At 47.3% G+C, this 21,095-nt stretch overlaps 1 protein-coding gene across 7 annotated transcripts in view; it reads left to right on the plus strand.

The window, feature by feature from the left end:
• APBA1 (amyloid beta precursor protein binding family A member 1) overlaps positions 1-21,095 on the plus strand; it is a 467,998-nt gene that overhangs the window by 434,889 nt on the left and 12,014 nt on the right. For 5 of the 7 annotated variants that reach the window (XM_060199719.1, XM_060199722.1, XM_060199725.1 and 2 more), the window contains 7 exons: positions 1,437-1,476; positions 5,533-5,678; positions 14,060-14,092; positions 15,045-15,131; positions 16,241-16,426; positions 18,325-18,504; positions 20,534-20,746. In XM_060199719.1, coding sequence (XP_060055702.1) covers positions 1,437-1,476; positions 5,533-5,678; positions 14,060-14,092; positions 15,045-15,131; positions 16,241-16,426; positions 18,325-18,504; positions 20,534-20,746 — 885 coding nt within the window. The remainder of the gene's footprint in view (positions 1-1,436; positions 1,477-5,532; positions 5,679-14,059; positions 14,093-15,044; positions 15,132-16,240; positions 16,427-18,324; positions 18,505-20,533; positions 20,747-21,095) is intronic. The other 2 variants (XM_060199723.1, XM_060199724.1) reach the window with 1 other exon arrangement.

A 21,095-nucleotide genomic window follows, 5' to 3' on the forward strand; every position in this document is an offset into this window, starting at 1 on the left:
TTCTGGTCATCCTATGGAGGACACATTGATACTGTACTAGAAATCTCATTCATACTCTAAATACAGATGATTGCTACCTTCAAGTAGATCTTAGAGATAAAAATCTTGACCCTTTCTGAGATCAGCTCGAGCATGCAAACCCCACCTCATGCTTATCTTAGGGGCTCTTGACTTTTGCTTCAGCTCTTGAGTCTCATGCAAAGCTTATACATACTGTTGCCCCAGACATCTGTGAAAGAAACTAATTCCTGCTTGTATCTGTAGAATGCTTCACTGGGGAAACTGATTTACAAGATGTTGCCGCAGGTCTGTGGTTTTGTGAAGGTTTTTATTTTTTTCCTCCTCCCCCTCCCCCTTCCCCTTCTACCAGAGCACTGCTTAGCTCTGGCTTATGGTGGTGCTAGGGATTGAACCTGGGACCTCAGCACCTCAGGCATGAGAGACTTTTGCAGAACCACTGTGCTATCTCCCCAGCCCTTGGAGGTACCATTTCCTGTCTCCCTATTGTAAGTGTCAGTACACCTCACCCTCCACCAACTAATCTGTCCTCTTTACCCTAGATCCTTGGGTCCCTGGTCCCCTATTGTCACCTTCCCCTTAAGAGTCCTTAGCTCTGCTGTCGAGGACAGTGGCTAATTAAACTATCATCCTGCCTTTTGCCCCATCTTTGCAGAAATAATTTTCTTGCTTTACTCCCACTTCAAGTTACCTCTGGCACATTTGCTTATGAACGGAATCAAAGTTACATTTTGCCTCTGAGAGCTCAAAGTGACACAGTCCCCCACCCAGGTTCTGGAATCGGGTTGACCCCACCCACTGGCAGCAGAGCTGGGAAAGACTGGCCTCTGCCAAGAGGTGTTGCTTCATATCAGAAATTCTGGGGGTTTTAATTTGCTCCTTTGTTTGATGTGTTCTTCCTTGAAAATAACAGTAATGGCTTCTATAATGGTGTTCTTTAAACAGAAAAGTAGATCAAATGAAAATAAAGTAGGGAGATAAAAGGAAGCGATGAAAAGCCTAGCAAACGAGTTTTGCACAGTGAGAGAGAACTGCAACAAAGACCTCAAGTGAAATAACCCACCTCCCAAGAAAACAATTTTCCCTGTTACAAACCTGAGTCCTTAACACAAATTGAGTTCTTTTCATTGTTACTGCTGCAGATGATTTGGGTTTGTGGGTATTTTTTTAAGCTGGTTGACAACTCTGTGGCATGTAGGTTTTTCATATCGTCTAAGAAGTCTTTAATGGTAAATGCAGATATTTACTTACCCTCACAAAGGCAGGTAATTTATTTTCTGTGCCAAAATGTTTGATGACTGGTCAATACCTGCCATTGGTGATGTACTTATTCTGTATGTTGCGTGGATGGTTGTGTTAATGCATTTTTCCCCCCTCAGGCTTTTACTCTGTCTGAAACCTCTTTGTTTTAATTACAGTCAAGAAAAAGTTTGGCTTCCTTCCCAACCTATGTTGAAGGTAAGAACTGAATAGGAAATGCAGAGCACTGAGCGATTCATGAATCTTCTAACATTTCGGGTGTTTGAAACTTGAGGCCTTAAGATGATAGAGGGGGGTGGGTAATCGGCACAGACTTGCTTGTTCAGAGTCCAAACAGTCTTCCCCAAACACAAACACAAAAAGACAATGGTTGTGGCCCTTTCGCTACTCCAGTCGCCTTTTCATTCAGATAGAGACAGAAAAGGAGACACGCTGCAGGACTAGAGCATCTCCTGGTGCCACAGCACTTCCCATGTGGTGCGCCTGGCTTGTACACATAGCAAGATCCATGCCCGATCCGGTAAGCTAGGGCTCCGGCCCTGAAACCCAATTCTGTTTACTTCTTACTTTAGCACACACCTCTTAAGTCCATCAAGGACCATGGAAGTAGGAGTGAACTTTGAGAAATTTTTGACATTCTTTAAAAAAAAAAACAAAAACCAGAAGCTGAGCAGTGGCACGCCTGGTTGAACACACACATTGCCATGCTCAAGGACCCAGATTTGAACCCCTGCTCCCCACCTGCAGGGGGAACATTTCACGAGTGGTGAAGCAGGTCTGCAGTTTGTCCTTCTCTATCTCCCTCTTCCCATTAGATTTCTCTCCGCCCTATCAAATTAAATAGAAGGGAAAAAGCAGTCACCAAGAGCCATGGGTTCATAGTGCAGGCACCGAGTTCAGCATCCAGGTGCCTCTAGCCCACAAGCAGCTCACAGGCATCACTGAATGGAGAGGCAAGTTCCAGGAGATCAGAATGGAACCTGCAAGTCTTAGACTTAGGACCGTCTAGCATCAACTCTTCTACTTTTACAAAATATACTAGCACGAAGTCTAAAATGAGTTTATGGAATGAGAACTTTTTTTCTCCCCTGGGTGACATTTTGGTTATAATAAATTTTCCCAGGAAATAAATGGCACAAGATTACACATCTCTAACATGCAGTTTGTTTAGCTCTGATATTTCCACCTCTTGCTGCTTAATTTACACAGTCACTTGAATATTGTTTAGTCTACTCTTAAAAATATCTACACATCGGGAGTCGGGCAGTAGCGCAGCGGGTTAAGTGCACGTGACGCCAAGTGCAAGGACCAGCGTAAGGATCCCGGTTCAAGCCCCTGGCTCCCCACCTGCAGGGGAGTCACTTCACTGAAGCAGGTCTGCAGGTGTCTATCTTTTCCCCTCTCTGTCTTCCCTTCCTCTCTCCATTTCTCTGTCCTATCCAACAATTATGACATCAATAACAATAATAATAATAATGAAACAAGGACAACAAGAGGGAAAATAAATAAATATCTACAATTCTAGGGGCTGGTAGAGTGCATGCATTACCATGTGCAAGGACCAGGTTTCCAGACCCCAGCTATCACCTGCAAAAGGGACGTTTCATGCATAGTGAAGTGCTATTGTGGTGTCTTTCTTCTTTCTCTCTTCCTTTCTGCCTTTTACCCTCTCTCTAAAAATTAAAAAAAAAAAAAAACAGTTCTCAGGGAGCACTGAAATCATGCAGCCACGAGACCCCAGAACAGCAAAGGTGGCTGCAGGGTCAGTCTACACATCCACACCTGCTGTGCTTAAAGAGGATCCCCCTCCGATGAGTAGAGCTAAATCAGTGCTGAGTATATGAAACTGAAGCTCCCACAACAAGGCAGCTACTTTTTTTTTTTTTGATTTAATAATGATCAACAAGACTGTAGGAAAAGAGGGATACAGTTCCACTCATTTCCCACCACCAGAGTTCTGAATACCCTCCCCATCTGCATTGGAAGGCTCTCTATTCTTTATCCCTCTGGCAGTATGGACTCACGGTCATTATGGGATGCAGAAGGTGGAGGGTCTGGCTTCTGTAATTGCTTCTCTTTCCCAAATACGATTTTTTTTCTCTTTATCTGACTGGTGAAAATGATTGTGTGTAAGTAACAGCGCTGTGTATCCATCAGAGGAAGTGATGGCAACAGACCGAGGATCTTTTCCCTTTCTCAAAGCACAGCTCAAAGGCCCAAGCCTTTCTGCATATTATCTTAGGCCAGAGCTTTCTGGTTACACTCTGATGGCTCTCAAGCTCTAAGACACAGAGGAAATGAATTTTAAGAATGTAAATTAGGGAGTCAGGCGGTAGTGCAGGGGGTTAAGTGCACGTGGTGCAAAGCCTAAGGACCAGCGTAAGGATCCCGGTTCAAGCCCCTGGTTCCCCTCCTGCAGGGAAGTCGCTTCACAGGCGGTGAAGCAGGTCTTCAAGTGTCTGTCTTTCTCTCCCTCTCTCTGTCTCCCCTCCTCTCTCTGTTTCTCTCTGTCCTATCCAACAACGACGACATCAACAATAACAATAATAACTACAACAATAAAACAAGTGCAACAAAAGGGAATAAATAAATATTTTTTTAAAAAAGGAATGTAAATTATTGATCCATGTGGAGACATGTTTGACTCTATACTACACACAGCCATTGTCCAGATCAGTAAAAAGACAAATTTCGGCCAGGTGTGGCATGCCCAGCAGAACACACATTAGAGTTTACAAGGACCCAGGTTCAAGCCTCTGGTCCCCAGCAGAACACACATTAGAGTTTACAAGGACCCAGGTTCAAGCCTCTGGTCCCCACCTGCAGGGGGGAAGCCTCGTGAGTGGTGAAGCAGTGCTGCTGGTGTCTCTGTCTCCCCCTTCTCTTCTCTCTCTCTTCTTTTATTTTTTACTGTCCCTATTAACAAGACAAATTTTTCCTGGTTTAATTACCACACAGATGCTTAGCGGAAGGCCTTGCCTTAAGACATTGCTCATTTCTGTGTCTGCCACCACATTGGTTTCAGAACAATGAATGGAGTAATCCCAGACCCTGATATGTAGCTTATCACGGGAAGCAGCCTTGTAAACTGCCAATGAGCTTGATGTACAGGGTTTAAAAAAAAAAAAAAAAGCACAAGATTCATTCCAGATGTATTGTCCAAGAGGTCAAAGAAAGTTGTTGCAATTTCAATTGATCTACTTTAAGACCTGGAGGTTTTAACTATGGCCCAAAATGTGTATTTCAGTCTTGTCAAATATGGCATTCAAGCCAAAAGGAATTACATGTTTGTTTGTTAGTTTTTCTTTAAGAATGAAAATGGCTTTCTTAGTGTATGGATTATAAAGTGACAAAGTGGCCTCGGGCAGGCTTGAATGCCTAGTAGCGTTTCTAGGTGATTATAGTCAGAAGCTGATGCTCCAGTCTTACATAAACCTGAGAGGCTTGATTTAGGAGGCTGAGAACAGATGCTGCTGCTTTTCCTTGCATCTTTGTGGGTGGGGTAGGGTGCAGGCCAAGGACATGGTGGTCTTTAGCCAGGAGGGATGGTGGCCCAAGACCCCGGCTTCAGGGCAGCACAGTCTCAAGACTAAGCTCCAGGGCCTTTCTAAGAATCCAGACATAGTGAGAAAAAATCATCTATTTTTCTGCTTTCTAAAATAAGCTTCTCCTCTAGGGATAAAAATAAAAGAGAAAGATATGACCAGGTGAAATCATTAAGGAATCTCTGTAAAATGAGCTTTTCTTTAAAAGAAAAATTTTTTTAGAGAGAAAGAGAACCAGAGTATCACTCTGGTACATGAAATACTGGGACCTCATCTTATAAGCCCAAGACACTCTCCACTGTACTACCTCCTGGGCCACAAAATGACCTTTCCTAATAGCACGGCTTTCTGCTCCTCTAACAAATCCAGCACACATTCATTTCGTACCTATTGGGTAACAGATATTGATCAGACACGTGAGAGCTGATAAGGAGTGTGACATGAGCCTTGTGCCCAAAGAGCCCACAGCTTAATAGAAGTGACATCCATCATGGCCAGTTTCTTTGTTTCATAGTTAAATATTTCTTACAGATATGTGGCCTGAGTTAACGGTAAATCACTCTTAAGAATGAATTGTTCCTTCTGTTTGAAAAGGAGGGGTGAGGGGAGGCAGACACAGTTGGTGTAAGGTGGGGGGGGGGGGAGGCTGGGGTGTGATGGGCTCAACCTGGGGTGACTTCACTCACTTCTGGGACTCTGTATGTTACAGTTCCAGGACCCTGTGACCCTGAAGACTTGATCGATGGAATCATTTTTGCTGCCAACTACCTTGGCTCCACCCAGTTGCTCTCAGACAAAACTCCCTCCAAAAATGTGCGCATGATGCAGGCCCAGGAAGCGGTGAGCAGGATCAAGGTGAGGGGTGCCTAGTGCTTCCGGAGGGGTGGGGGTGGTGGGCAGGTGTGATTATCTGAAGTGTTCACAGTGGTTGCCCCAAGCCTTATGTATCCTGTACTGAGTTTACAGGGAAGAGGACTGAGATGCTATTGTAGGCAGTGTCTATATCCTACCCACCAACAGTTCTAAACAGAAAACAGGTCTCCTAGGAGCTCCAGTGGCACAGTCGGTCAGCGCTCGGTACTTATAAATTGTATATTTGGGCTGTTCTGATGGCTAGTCTTGAGAAAAAGCACATAGACCATAACCTTTGAAAAGCTGATATTGATGGGTGAGGAAGGGTATTCATTCAAAAATGACGTTTCAGTGCAGAGATTCCACCTCTGTGCTTGGCTGGCAGCTGAAGGTTGGTGGTTTACACATTTGTCCTAAGGTGGTTCTTCCTTGCTTTGAGCCCGTGAATGCTGTTCCAAGTTCAAGTGAATTGGTTTGCATCAAAATAGACCCTTTGATAAAAATCTAACATGGCCAGTCTGAGGGTGACCCAGTTTAGACTAGTTTAGTCCAGTCATAACCCATTTAAATCTGTTTTATCAAGAGTTTAAAAAGATGGGGCTGGGTGGTGGTGCAGCTGGTAGAGTGCACAAATTATAGTGCTTAAGGATCAAGCCCCAGGTCCGCACCTTCAGGGGAGAAGCTTCATGAGCGGTAAAGCAGTGCTGCAGGTGTCTTTCTGTCTCTCTCCCTATCTCCCCTTTCCCTCTCAATTCCCCTTTGTCACTATCCAATAAATAAAAAGAAATTTTAAAAAGAGGGAGCAAGGGAAAGATACTGAAGCACAGAAGATTCCCCCAGTGCAGTGGGGGCTGGGCTGGAACCAAGATTGCACGCAGTGCAAAGCTGCCTTGATGCCGACTACCCCAGGCCCTGAAAGAAATAGCCAACACACCTGGAAGAATCACACCAAGAAGCCAGGCAGGTGTGTTCTGTAGAGGGAGGCAGGGTCTGGGCCCCATATCTTTCTTGGGACGTGAGTGGGGTGCTTGGGGCCTCCCTGGCTAAGTCCAGGCCAGGCAGTTGGAACCAGGTACAGGAAGAGCTTGTGGATCTTCACAGAGCTTTGTCTGGGTTGCACTGGGAAAACTGCCTGGCGGACAAGCAGAGTGGCGGCTGATTTCAGGGGCCATTAGGGAAGCCATACCAGGGGTTTGTTCACTAACAAATCTGCAGCTGCTCCCCAGGATATGGAGGGGCAGTTGTGTCCATTCAGGGTCACATTAGGCCGAAGGAACAGACAAGATGTTAGCCGAGGCAGCAGTGTGCCAACCACAGGCCAATGGGCAGGTTCCTCGCTGCTCCCTCCCCTCCCCTCCCCTCCCCTTCCCTTTCCCTTCCCCCTTCTCTTTTCTTTTCTTTTCTTGCTTTCTTTTTTTTTCTTCTTTTCACCACCAGGGTTATCTCTGGGGTTGGCTGCCGGCACTTCAAATTCACCTCTCCCAGTGACCCGTTTTTTTCCTACCCCCACCCCCTTTCTATTTGATTGGATAGAACAGAGAGAAATTGGGAGGGGAGAGGGAAATAGACACCTGAAGGCCTGCTTCACTACTCATGAAGCTTCCCCCCGTATGTGGGGAACAGGACTCGAACCCGGTTCCTTGCACATAGTAATATGTGTGCTCAATCAGATGCTCCACTGCCAAGCCGCCCCCCCCACTGGCTTTTTTACTCCCATCTGGCCCCTGTCCTGCCCCCATAGTTTGACACCAGTGCAGGTGCCTGAAATGCCCCCTCCTGCCCTGCCAACCCCACAAGAGCGTTTGTGGCTATCTTCCTTTGAGAGGTCTCTGACTTCTGTCCAGCTGGCTGATGGTGCCCTGCCACTCACACATCGACAGCTGGACACCTGCACTCAACACTGTGTATCAGTTTGACTCTTCAGAGTTTCAAGAGCTCTGATTTTCTTCACTGAACACAAACTTACACACTTCTTGGTCAACTGAGAGTGTGAGGTTTGGCCAGATGTTGTTCACTGAATATGTAAGGAAAGGAAAAACTCTTGCTCAGAACACAAATTGTCCCTGTGCAGACATCTGTTGTGGGCACTGGCAGAGAGAACACTGAAGACCTGGGCCTGAAATTGCCTTACCCAATAGAGTGCACATATTGCCATGCACTAGGTAGGACCTGGTTTCAAGGCCCTGGTCATCATAAAAATCATGAGTGGTGCTGTGGGATCTCTCCTCTTTGTCCCTGTCTTCTCTTGTCTCTCAACCTCTGTCTAGAGCAGAAGTGGGGGACTTTTTTTGTCATGGGCCATTTGGATATTTATAACATCATTCATGGACCATACAAAATGATCAATTTAAAAATTCACTTCGAAGGAGTCGGTTGGTAGCACAGCGGGTTAAGCGCATATGGCACGGAGCACAAGGACTGGCCTAAGGATCCCAGTTCAAACCCCAGGCTCCCCACCTGCAGGGGAGTCGCTTCACAGGTGGTGAAGCAGGACTGAAGGTGTCTATCTTTCTCCCCTTCTCTGTTTTCCCCTCCTCTCACCATTTTTCTTTGTCCTATCTAATAGTGACAACATCAATAACAACAACAAGTACAACAACAGTAAAAAAACAACAAGGGCAACAAAAGGGAAAAATAAATAAAATATTAAAAAAATTCACTTCGAGCCCCCAGCTCCCCACCTGCAGGGGGGTTGCTTCACAAGCAGTGTAGCAGGTCTGCAGGTATTTATCTTCCCCCCTGTCTTCCCCTCCTCTATCTCAGTTCCTCTCTGTCCTATCCAACAACAGCAGTAACAACAAGGGCAACAAAATGGAAAAAAATGACCTCCAGGAGCAGTGGATTTGTAGTGCAGGCACTGAGCCCCGGTGAAAACCCTGGAGGAAAAAAAATTATTTTTCCATATATTGGGTTGGAGAAAAGTCATGACACATTATTGCATAGAAAAACATTTAAAAATATGTCATGACTTTTCCAACAGCCCAATATTTAGAGACAGGCCAATGCACCACTCTGCCGTCCATGCTGCTTCCTTTGGTGCTGTCCATGTGGTGCCTTACAAATGTGGAGAGGCATGCACTCCACCCACTGGACTATCTCCTAGCCCCTCGTGTTGTGTTTTTCCATCTTTGGCCTCCCCTAAGTTATCTCTCCTGTGTCTGTTTCCAGTCATTTTTTTTTGAGAAGTGATTTCCTTCCAGAAAATTCCCACAAAACTTAGACACACATTTGAGCCTGGTTCTTGAATGTAACCCCCTACCTCTCCAGTGTCCATATTACCTGGGAACTTGAGATAGATAGATAGATAGATAGATAGATAGATAGATAGATAGATAGATAGATAGATTGATTGATTTTCCTGATCCCCTTCATGGTCAGAAGCTGGTGGGGTGGGGAGAGGGCCTCCAGGAGACTGACATGCACCACAGTTTGAGAGCGTGCCTTCTAGAAGGATGGGCCGGCAAGTACCAGGAGACCTCCTCTTCCTTTGATCAGGCAAGCACTTGCCACAGACAGGGCTCCGGTGGCAGATAAGTTCAATAAGTACTTCAAAATATAAAGTTGCTGGAAAAGTCAGGATGTACTTCTCTGTTTTTTCTTTCTTTCTTCCTTTTTTTTTTTTTGGTAACTTTTTTACATTTTTATTTATTTAGTTTGGATAGAGATAAATTGAGAGGGAAGGGGGGAAATAGAAAGAGACACATTCGCAGCCCTGCTTCACTGCTTGGGAAGATGGGGACCAGGGGCTTGAAACTGGATTCTTGAGCACTGGAATGTGGGCACTTAACCAGGTGTGCCACTACCGGCCCTTTTTCAATGCAAAAATGTTTCATGACTTTTCCAAGAACCTAAGAGACCCCCTTTTTGGATATTTGCCACCAGTTTTCCTATTCGAGATGGGGTGGAGGGAGGGCTGTACACCGAGGTCTCTAGACACCGAAACATCTTAGTTTGACTAGAATCCCCCATGGTGACAGCATTCAGAGGGTACTGTCACTGTGGGAGATATCAAAAGTCTCCTTGCCAGGGGTCTCTGAGAAACACTGTGGGAGGAGCTTCGGAAGAGCTTTACCCTATAAGATTCTGGTGTCTGGAGGAAGAGAGCCCCCCAGGAGTCCTGCTGGGCCCCTATCTCAAGAGCCTGACTGGTGTCTCCATGCCTCATGTCACCCACACCCCGTGTCACCCAGGAGATGATTTGTGGACTCGGCATCACAAGCTAACAAACAGTGTGTCCGTATTCATCATGCTCCGTTATCTCCTTTCTTTTTTTTCTCTCCTAGCATGTTCCCAAAGAGCAGATTTGTGCTATTCTCTTATGCAGAGATTTTTCTCTAAATAATCCCATTGGAAATACAGCTAAAATCCCTTGAGGTAGAGTTTTGTCTATGCTGTAAGCCTTCCCACCTGACTTGAAGTCTTTTACCATCAGGGAGGAGGCCCTCTATCCCTTATCTCAGTGCCCCCTCAGGATGGAAGGAGGAAGGGAGGTGTAGAGGTCACTGCAGTGCCAGACTCAGCTGTCCATAGAAGAGAGATCTCAGGTTTCTCAAGGTTTGGGATTTGCATCTTTGTCCTGCTCACCAGCTGTGTGACTGTGAGCAACTGAATCAGCTTTCTGTGCCTCCCTGCCCTCCTCTGAAAGTCCAGGCCACTGTCATCCCTGCCACCCAGGGGTGCTGTGAACTGTCACACTGATGGGCATGGCACATGGCAGGTGCTATGTGAAGGCCAGCTGGGGAAGGAAGAGCTGGCGAGGCTGCGAGATGCCGGCATGGCACAGCTGAGGATCGAGGTAGGATGAGGCATTGACCCCACTATGGGAATCAAGTCCTGTCCTTGCTGCATTGCCCTGAGATCAGCCCTAGGAGGCACAAGGTTTTTTGTTTATTTGTTTTTACTGCCACCAGGGTTATTGCTGGGGCTTGATGCCAGCACTGTGAATCCCACCACTCCTGGAAGCCTTTTTTTTTTTTCTTTCTATTTCATTTGTTAGGACAGATGGAAATTGAGAGGGAAAGAGGAGCTAGAGAGGGAGAGGGAAAAAAAGAGACATCTACAGCACTGCTTCACCACTTGTGAAGCTTCCCCCTGCAGGTGGGGACCAGAGGGTAGAACCTGCATCTTAGAGCCTGGTAATGTGGCTAATCAAGCGGGTGCACCACCACCCAGGCCCCGAGACTGAAGAATTGAAATGAAGGTTGTCCGTCCGTGCTTCCTAGTGCATGCTGAGTCGATGTTTCTCCCAGCTTCTCTTCTCCAGGTCCTCCTGCTTTCTCATCCTAGCCCAGTGCTGCCCCATTCCCAGTGTTACACCTGGGTTTTCAATCATGACTTGTTTCAGGACACGTAGATACCATAAGGAATTTAAAGATGTTTAACTCTTATCTCTAAGACCATAAAATGTTTTAAAAATTATTTTATTTTTAAATAATGTTGTTTTATCTTTGTGTAGTATTTATTGGGTAGAGACAGCTGAAATCAAAAGGGAAAGGGAGATACAGAGGGAGAGAGACAGAGAGACACCCTGCTTCACCACTTGAAAATCTTTTCCCCGGAAATGGGGACCAGGGGCTCGGTCCTTGTGCATTGTATCATGTGTGCTCAACCAGGTGCACCACCACCCAGCCTCTAAAATTTATTTTTTAAAGATAGAGACAGAGAGTGAGAGATAACCAGGGCTCCAAAGCTTTCTTCAGTGCAGTGGTAGCTGGACTTGAACCTGAGTCATGCACATGGCAAAGCAGCACACTGTTCAAGTGAGCTAAAAAAATATTTTCAGTTAGTAAATGTTATTTCAAAATACCTTTCATCAAACTCAGTCTCCCTTTTATATCTTCTTCTTCATCAACTAGTCCAGTAAAAATAAAACAAAACAAAAACAGAATTTGTGTACTCCTCTGTATTTTTCCTTGAAAAGACCCTTGCAGATCATATACCCTTGAGTGGAGAACTCTGACCATTGGCTGTTAGGTCTTTCTATCAAACACAGTGTGAAATTTTTTTCATAGAGCATAAAAGAGCCAGGAAATAGCTAACAGTTGGATACTGTGCTGCTTTGCCACCTGTATGGCCCAGGTTTGAACCTGGTCCCCACTGCTTTGAAGGAAGCTTTGGTGCTGTGGTCTCTTCGCACTCCTTCCTTCCTTCCTTCCTTCCTTCCTTCCTTCCTTCCTTCCTTCCTTCCTTCCTTTCTTCCTCCTCCTCCTCCTCCTCTTCTTCTCTCTCTTTAAAAAAAATCAGAGGATGCAAGATGGAGAGAAATGTTCCAGATGAAGTTTCTCATGTCATTGGTGCTCCCACGTGGTGGTCAGGGGGCTCGAACACAGGTCATCAGTCCTAGCAAAGTGTGTTTGACTAGGTGACCCATTTCCCCTAGCCTCCAACAAAGGAGATTAATTCCTCTATATTTCTGCCTTGTGATTTTAGAAGCAGTGGTAGAACACACACACACACACACACACACACACACCTGTCATTGTAGTTGCTTGTCATGAGGATTATAAGTTTCCAGGTCAGAACACCCCTCACAGGAGCCTATGTGGTGTGATGGAGCAGCCACTTCTAAGCAGTATTTCCAGTCAGGAATACACCGTCACTGCCTGTAGACTTTCCCCAAGGGTGCTACCCCCACCCCCCAGAGGGAATTATGCCCACCTTTGAGAGTTGTGAGGTGGCCATGTGGGAGAGGCGGTCTGCCTGGGCAGGAGGTGAGCTGAATGACTGACCAGCCAGCTTTTCCACGGGGGTGTTGGAGGGAGGTGGGTCAGTGCACACAGCACGCATCAGCCATGAGTGCAAGTGGCGCCACTCAGAGCAGATGAGGGTGTCTGCCAGGTGAGTCCTGAGAGCGAGTCCTCTGGGCAGGTGCATGGTCTTCTCCACTCCACCCATCACCACAACAGTGTCTGTGGTCTGCCCATCGGTTCTCCATTGCTCATTTAAGGTCTGTGTCTACAAAGTGGCTCTCCAGCAAAAGCCAAAGCATTGAGGCCACAGAGAGGTGGGTTCCAGTCAGAGAGCAGCCCACAGCCTGCCCAAAATGTGCTGGGCACTGCCCTCAGAGCTTTGTATTTATTTGGTCCTCACAATAGCCCTGTGAGGTAGATAGTAATATCCTCCTTGTTTTACAGATAAGGAAACTTGAGACACAAAGATGTTCAGTGCCCTGCATCTGGTAAATAATAGAACCAGATATCCATTTTAGACTGTCCAGCCCCAGAGTCACTGTTTTTGTGAACTTTACTAGTTTTGACTTGTGACAAAGGGGGGTAGCATTATATCCCTTCTTTGTCAGGTATCCTCTGTCTTTATGCTACACAAATTTAAGGCAGCTGGTCTTAACTAGTAACAGCAACAACAAAAATCAGTTCAAGAGAAGACTTAACTACTTTAAATGTGTATGCATCTATAACATAACTATATATATAAGACCATACTCACAGAACCAAAAGGTTCAAATCCATAGTAACAACTAGAAATTTGAACACACACCTCAACAAATGGTGGAACAAATGCTCAGAAAGAATCAGCAAAATATATCGAAGAATTGAACAATATTCTTAACCACTTGATTATTGCCTTTAATAGGGCACTAGTCCAACAACTTTAGAAAGTATTGTTTGAAGTTCACACATAGCAGAATCACCAGTGTCAGTCAGTGATCCTGCACTGGACCACAGAACTAAGACTCAGAAAATTTCAAAGGACTGAAGTCAAAGAATGTTATGAGCACAGTGGAATGATTCAGAAATCTCTTAACAGAAAATAACTAGGAAATTCCCAAATGTGTTTTAAAATAAAAAAAAATAAAAAAAAAAAAACATAGTCCTAAAAAGTCCAAGATTTAAAGAGGAATCTCAGTGGAAACCAGAAAATGTTTTGAGTGAAGTGATAATTGTAGCATGTCAGATTTTGGTAGAATACACCTCGTCAGTGCTTGGAGGGAGTTTTGTAGTTTCAAATATTTCAGAAAAGGAAAACCTTTTGAAAGCACTTGTAATTTAGTTACGATTTTGCCTCAAGAATCTAGGATGTAATAATTTGAGCCCAAATAAAGTTAGAAGGAAGTAAAGATAGAACCTGAAACCAATGAAGTAGAAAAGAGGGAAAGGAAATAAGCAGGACCAAAAGCTGGTTCCTTGAAAATATGAATTGCAGCTAAACCCCCCCCCCATACCTTTCCATCCCGATTGCCCAAGTACCTGCTGAATTCTGAATGAAGAAAGCTCTTAGAGAGTGGGGTTTTCTTAAGCTAGTCCTCCTCCCACAAAAAATGCCTCATAACATGATTGAAACTGCTTTTGACAATTCCCTTTTCAACTTTGAGTCTGCAAATTCTTTTCTAACTGTTCTCCTGTCTCTGTTTGTTCCATGCTAAGCAGATGGCCCAGAAATTAGCCAAAAGCAGGAAGAAGGTGCAGTACAATTTCATCAGCTTGGTGTTATGCCTGTTCTTTTCATCTGTTTATGTTTTGCCTTCTTATGATTTCGTGTTTTTGTTTTCTGCATCCAGCAAGTTTTTGTTCAGATTTCTTTTCGAACCGCCCCATAAGCCAACTTTCTCAAAACTCAGTTGCCCTAAAGTGGCTGTTTTCTGTTGATCATGTCATTTCACAATCCAGAGGAACGAGGAACAGCAGGGATCAGATTGGAGACACAAAACGAGCCATACACGCGTGTGCAGGAACACTGATGTGGCAGGGACTTGGGCCTGTCAATCATAGTCCATTATTGCTGGATTGGCAGATTGCTGGATGCAAAAAAAGAAAACTCGCTAGTGACCACGCCAAGTCCTTAGTGAACCCAACTGATGTGCTTACTCGGTGGCAGAGCTTCTAGGTGCTAATAAGCTACCCCTGGGGTTGTAGTGGCTCTTAACTGGCGGGGGAGGGGGCTTTGGGCATCCGTACTGCTTCTGTGTTGCTGTGGTGGTGGCGGTGGTGGTGGTGGTATGTGACATGAAGACTCTCTTACCAGAACTGCATCCACATGGCTGTGTTTGCACCTGCTGTAAGCTTTGCCCTCTACAGGGCTCTTGAGCTGGTCCAACACTCAGTGCCTTTTCCAAGGTCCTGGGGACCATGAGCCAGTAGCCCTTGTTTCTCCAAGCTGTCAGGCTCCAAAATCCACATTTGCTTCTCTAGTGGGGGCACACCCACATGCCTCCCCTGTGGCCTAGAGCTGTGAGCTGTCCCCCAGGAATCCCTGCTCTAAGTGGCAATGTCCACCCCAGGCTGTCTGATTTTGGAGACTTGCAGGGTGGTTCTGGTGACGGGGTCTGAGTGCCTGTGTGTGAGCAAGCCTTCCGCCCCAGCCCAGACCCAGTGCGATTGAGTAAGCCTCTCCTCGGTGCGTGTCTCTCCTCAGGCCCCCGAAGGCGAGTCTCAGCCCATGACTGAGGTTGATCTCTTCATCTCCACCCAGAGAATCAAAGTGCTGAACGCCGACACACAGGTATGAACTGACACAGGACTGTGTGGGCACAGTGGCTATACCAGCTGCTGCCTTCCATACAGCTCTGCCCAGCCTGCTGCTTGGGGAGGGGTGGGGGGGGGAGTGTTTCTCAGAGATTGAAGAGAGGAGTAAACCATAGATCCCTGTTGGCCTGTGATTCTCATATACTTGAGTCAGGAGAGCCATGGACTAGAACAATGAGCCTGTGAAATTTCAGGTAGTTTAAGACCACACAGGCACAGAAATAAATGCCACCACTGTGTGCAGGGTTTTCTGTTGCTAGTTTGTTTTATTTTCATTTTAGTTGCCACCAGGGTTATTGATGGGGCTCAGTGTCTACACAAGAATCCACAGCTCCTGGTGGTCTCAGCAGCCATATTTAAATGTTTTATTTCATTTGATCAGACATTGAGAGGGAAGGTGAGAGAGAGAGGGGGAGAGAGACAAACACCAGCAGCACTGCTTCTCTACTTATGAAGTTTTACCCCTGCAGGGATGGACCAGGGACTTGAACTGGGTCATTTTAGCATGTGCACTTAAACCTGTACACCCCCACTAGATCCCAGAAACCATCCCCCACCCCTTCTTGGATAGAGACAGATTGAGAAGGGAGGGAAAGAGAGTTGGGGGTGGGGAGTACCTGCAGTCATGCTTCATCACTCATGAAGCTTCCCTCCTGCAGGCAGGGGCTGGGGGCTTGAACCCAGGTCCTTGTGCATGGTAATGCATGTGCTCAATTGTGTGCACCACCACCCTGCTCCAGGTATAGGGTGTTTTTTTGTTTGTTTATTTGTTTTTTAATCTATTTTTAAACTGTCTCTACCATGGTGAATGAATAAAATTTTCTTTTTAAAAAATTATATAATATTTATTTACTTTAATGGAAGAGATATAGGGAGAAGGAGAGAGACCAGAGCACTGCTCAGCTCTGGCTGATGGTGGTGCTGGAGACTGAACCTGGGGCCTCAGCCTCAGGCAGGAAAGTCTTTTCATATCTCTCCAGCCCAGGAATGGAGCCTGGGTTATCACAGTAAGGGCCCCACCCCCAGGCCTGCACCGAGTCCCCAGGTCCAGCACCCTGGACTGGACTCACGGCCTCCTGCCCCCAGGAGACAATGATGGACCACCCGCTGAGAACCATCTCCTACATTGCTGACATTGGCAACATCGTGGTGCTGATGGCACGCCGGCGCATGCCCCGCTCCAACTCCCAGGAGAATGTGGAGGCCTCGCACCCTGCACAGGATGGCAAGCGGCAGTACAAGATGGTCTGCCATGTGTTCGAGTCCGAGGATGTAAGTGGGCTGGGCTTCTCCACATGCGTGTTGTCTCTCTGCCTCTTTCTGTGTGTCTACCTATTTCTCTCTCTTACTGTCTCTTTATCTGTATCTCTGTCTTCTGTCCCTTTCTGTCTCTGTGCCTCTTCTCTCTCTGTCTTTTTCACTCTCTATTTCTTTGTCTCTATCTCTCTTTATCTCCCTGTTTGTCTCTCGGTGTGCTTCTGTCTCTGTTTCTCTTACTCTCACTGTCTCTCTGTGTTTGTCTGTCTCCCTCTCTGTCTCTGTGTGCCTCTGTCTCTTTCTCACTCTCCTGCTTCTCCCTCTGTCTTTCCCTCTCTCTCTGTCCTCTTTCACTTATTGTTTCTCTGTCTCTGTAATCCTCTTCTGTCTCTCCCTTTCTTTTTCTCTTTCTCTTGGTCTCTTTCTACTCTGTCTCCTTCTGTCTCTCTCTCCCTGAACCAGTCCAGTTGATCATACAGGACACCAGTTCGTCCTCCACCTGCACCATGTGCCAGGCTCTGCTCTGTTCTGGGACTGCTGGGCTCAGGAGATGAGGCCTCATGGTAGAGGATATTGGGAGGCTCTGGCCAAGTACTCAGCATAAATATAGGGACAAGTGCTCAGCTGGGAAAACAACGCAGGGCATGAGGGACAGGCTGTCCAGGCCTCTGGATCCACATGACCCTCTCTGGGGAAGATGATGTCTCAGCAGAGACAAAAAATGGGGGCAAGTGAGGGGAGAGTGCATGCCCTGGGGTGGGGGGCTGTGGTGTCACCTAAGCAGGGAGTGGTCAGGCCTGGTGCCAGCTGGGCACCCAGACATTTGGGGCTATGTAGGGTTACACAAAAAAGTGGTTGTAGGGGGGCCAGGCGGTAGCACAGCGGGTTAAGCACACATGGCATGAACCGCGAGAACTGACATAAGGATCCCAGTTCTGGCCCCCTGATCCCCACCTGTGGGGGGGTTGCTTCACAGGTGGTGAAGCAGGTCTGCAGGTGTCTATCTTTCTATCCCCCTTTCTATCCTTTCCTCCTCTCTCTATTTCTCTCTGTTCTATCCAACAATGGTGACATCAATAACAACAATAACTGCAAGAATAAAAAACCAAGGGCAACAAAAAGGAAAAAGTAGCATCCAGGAGCAGTGGATTTGTAGTGTAGGCACTGAGGCCCAGCAATAACCCTGGAGGAAAAACTATATACATATATTTACATATATATATGTCTATATATTTATATACTTTTCCGAGCTACTCTCTGAGAGCTACTCTCTGCCCTGACCCAGCTTCTAGTCCTATTTCCAACTCTGACACCCTCTCCTCAGACAATATCTTTAGTCCACCTGCAGGTTAGCTACAGGACTCAGGCAGAAATCAGTGAAGTCACGGGCCCCTTGAAATAGACCTACTAGCCTTTTCCGAGATGGAGACTGCAAATCTCATCTGCTATATAGTCTTACCTTTAGCTTCCTGATTATAAAACATTTTTTTCCTTTCTATTATACTTGATATGACAGAGAGGATTTGAGAGGAATGGGGAGATAGAGACACCTACAGACCTGCTTCGCTACTCTTAAAGCCGCCCCCCCCCCCCCCCGGCACTAGGAAAAAGGGAGCTTGAACCCAGGTCCTTGAGCATGGTAATGTATGAGCTTAACTGGGTACACTACCACTGAGCCCCTAAATTGAGGAGTCTTCAGCCAGACAAGTCCTGCAGGCCAGGGGAAAGGCTGCCTCCCAGGCCTCCCTTTGTCACCTCCACCTGGCTCAGGGCTCCCCAGGGCACCCTTCTTCCCCTTGGGACTCCTTCGGGCATGTCTTCCATTGGGGGTAAGCCCAGCACTAATGCTGCAGCCTGGGATGGGTGGGGTGGGGGGCTGGCTGCTGACCCTGCCCCGCCACCCCACCCTCTAGGCGCAGCTGATCGCACAGTCCATCGGGCAGGCATTCAGCGTGGCCTACCAGGAGTTCCTCCGGGCCAACGGCATCAACCCCGAGGACCTCAGCCAGAAGGAGTACAGCGACCTGCTCAACACCCAGGACATGTACAACGATGACCTGATCCACTTCTCCAAGTCGGAGAACTGCAAAGATGTGAGTTCTGGGGTAGGGGGGCTCATTAGGTTGCTCACTTACGGCTTCAGAGACCACCCATTCCCAGCCGGAGTCACCCTGTGCAGTTAACACATGTTCCCCACAATTGCAGGGTGATGCTGGGCACCCCAGTCCCCTCTCACACTCCAAAGCTGTGCTGTGACAGGTCCGGGAGGTTGCTCAGTGGTAGAGCGCCTGCCTTGCCTATGTGAGGAGCTGGGTTAGAGCCCAGACACCACATGGGAGCAAAAAAGACAGAATAATCAGGGGCCAGGTATCTTGTTGAACATATGCTACAATATACAAGGACCTGGGTTCAAGCCCCGGGCTCCGCACCTGCAAGGGGAAAGTTTCATAAATGGTGACACTGTAGGTATCTCTTTCTCTCTTCCTATCCATCAGCTCCCCCCCCCCAACTTCTCTGTTTCTATCCAGTAAGGGAATGCATATGGGCTGGGCAGTGGTGTACCCAGTAGAGCACACACATGACAAGAACCCAGGTTGAAGCCCCACTTCCTACCTGCAGGGGGGGAGCTTCACGAGCCATGAAGTGGGTCTGCAGGTATCTCTTTTTCTCTCTCCCACTTTATTTCCACCTTCTCTATCAGTTTCTTTCTGTTTGTCTCTATCCAGTAAATTAAAAAATATATATCCATTTGGAATCATGACGGGAGCCCCCAGGAAGAAGGTGGTATCTGAGATAGCTTTCAGAGGGATAGAGGGGAAAAGCAGCTGAAATAGGGAAGGTAAAATAACTTGGGGGGGACAGGCAGTGGTGCACCCAGTTGAGTGTACCAATTACCACGTGCAAGGACCTGGGCTTGAACCCCCACCCCCCACTTACAGGGGGAATCTTCGGGAGCAGTGAAGCAGGTGTCTTTCTCTCCCCACCCCCCCGTGTCTCCATTTCTCTCTGTGATATCAAACAAAGTAGAGGGAAAACAAAAACAAAAACGAAGAAAAAATGGCTGCCAGGAACTATACTGCTGGCACAGAGCACCACCAATAACCCTGGTAGCAGAAAAACTAATAATTTGCAGGGGTGGCCCAATTCACCCCTAATGAGTATCTCCCCTTTGGCTAAAGGCCTTCTCTGGGAAAGGTGACATTGTGAGCTGCAGCCAGAAGGGCCCCCAGGCTGTTAAGGATCCCAATAGCCTCCCTGTCATGTATATCTGAGTGTGCGTGCGTGTGTGTGTGTGTGTGTGTGTGTGTGTGTGTGTGTGCGTGCGTGTGTACGCGCGCGCGCGTGCGTGTGCACGTGTGCCTAAAACATCCATTGCTGGATGCCTCAGTGTCTCTGTCCTTGGTGTGACACCTCTGCACACCTTGCTAGGCCACAGTGGCCAGAGCTCAGGCTCTGCCCTCCTCTGTCCTGAAACCCACAGGAAAGGAGGGTGTTCAAAGTAGTCTCCCCAAGGGCACTTATTGTTGGCAGTGACCTACACATCATTCTTCCCCTTTTCTTCCACTTATGCTGGCAGAGAGATGTCCCTGTAATGTACTTTCCATTCAAGAGTCTTAACATTGGAGAGGATGTGTGAGGCTCCATGGGCTGGGGGAGCTTGTGCATATGCATAGAATCCTAAAGCTATTTCCAGGACCTGTTACAAACTACCATGACTACATCCTGTCCCTCCCTGGGGAGTGCAGGAAATGACAAGGCGTGGGGCTGGGTGACCAGCAAGGCTGTGGGTAAAATGTAGGAATTATAAGGAATATGGGCCTGAGCTCCAGATGCTGTGAAAGAGGACAGGGCTGGAGTTGTGAGGGAAGCGTCCTTTTTTCTTTTAGACAGACACAGAGAAGGCAGAGGGGCAGGGAGAATGAAAGCCACCACAGCACCAAAGCTTCCTTCAATGTGGTGGTGTCCAGGCTTGAACCTGGGTCCTCGCATGTGGCAAAGCACTATTCAACTGAGGTATTTTGCCAGCCCGAGAAATGTTGAGGAAGAGATGCTTTGATTTCTGTCACCACCCCACATGGTGGTGGACTCAGGCTCTCTAAGTGCTTCTTCCCTTCCTCCCAGGTTTTCATCGAGAAGCAAAAAGGAGAGATCCTGGGTGTGGTGATTGTGGAGTCTGGCTGGGGCTCCATTTTGCCCACTGTGATCATAGCCAACATGATGCATGGGGGCCCTGCAGAGAAGTCGGGGAAGCTCAACATCGGGGATCAGATCATGTCCATCAATGGCACCAGCCTGGTGGGCCTACCTCTGTCCACCTGCCAGAGCATCATCAAGGTACTCGGGGCAGTGGGGACCTCAGCTACTCTTGTGGGGCTGAAATGGCATCGAGTGTGAGCATGGTCCCTCACAAGTGTTAAGTGGCATATACTGGGGAGCAGGTGAACACAAAAGGCACGGGCGAACAGCGTGTCTGTGGTCCCGGGAGCTTATTGCTCCTACCCTACCTCCCAGGTCTGTGCAGTGTGGCCCAACACGCTGACTCTGTAAAAACAAAACTCTGGTGCAGGCTGTGTGCACCCTCTCACTCAGGCCTGGGCATGCAGCTCAAAAGCCACTAGAAAGAAAAAGGTGAATATCCGAAGGGCAGAACCTGAATTTCCTTCTTGGCAATGAAGCCCTCACT

The sequence above is a fragment of the Erinaceus europaeus genome, chromosome 10 (assembly GCF_950295315.1).
Source record: "Erinaceus europaeus chromosome 10, mEriEur2.1, whole genome shotgun sequence".
In the NCBI taxonomy this organism is placed as follows: domain Eukaryota; kingdom Metazoa; phylum Chordata; class Mammalia; order Eulipotyphla; family Erinaceidae; genus Erinaceus; species Erinaceus europaeus.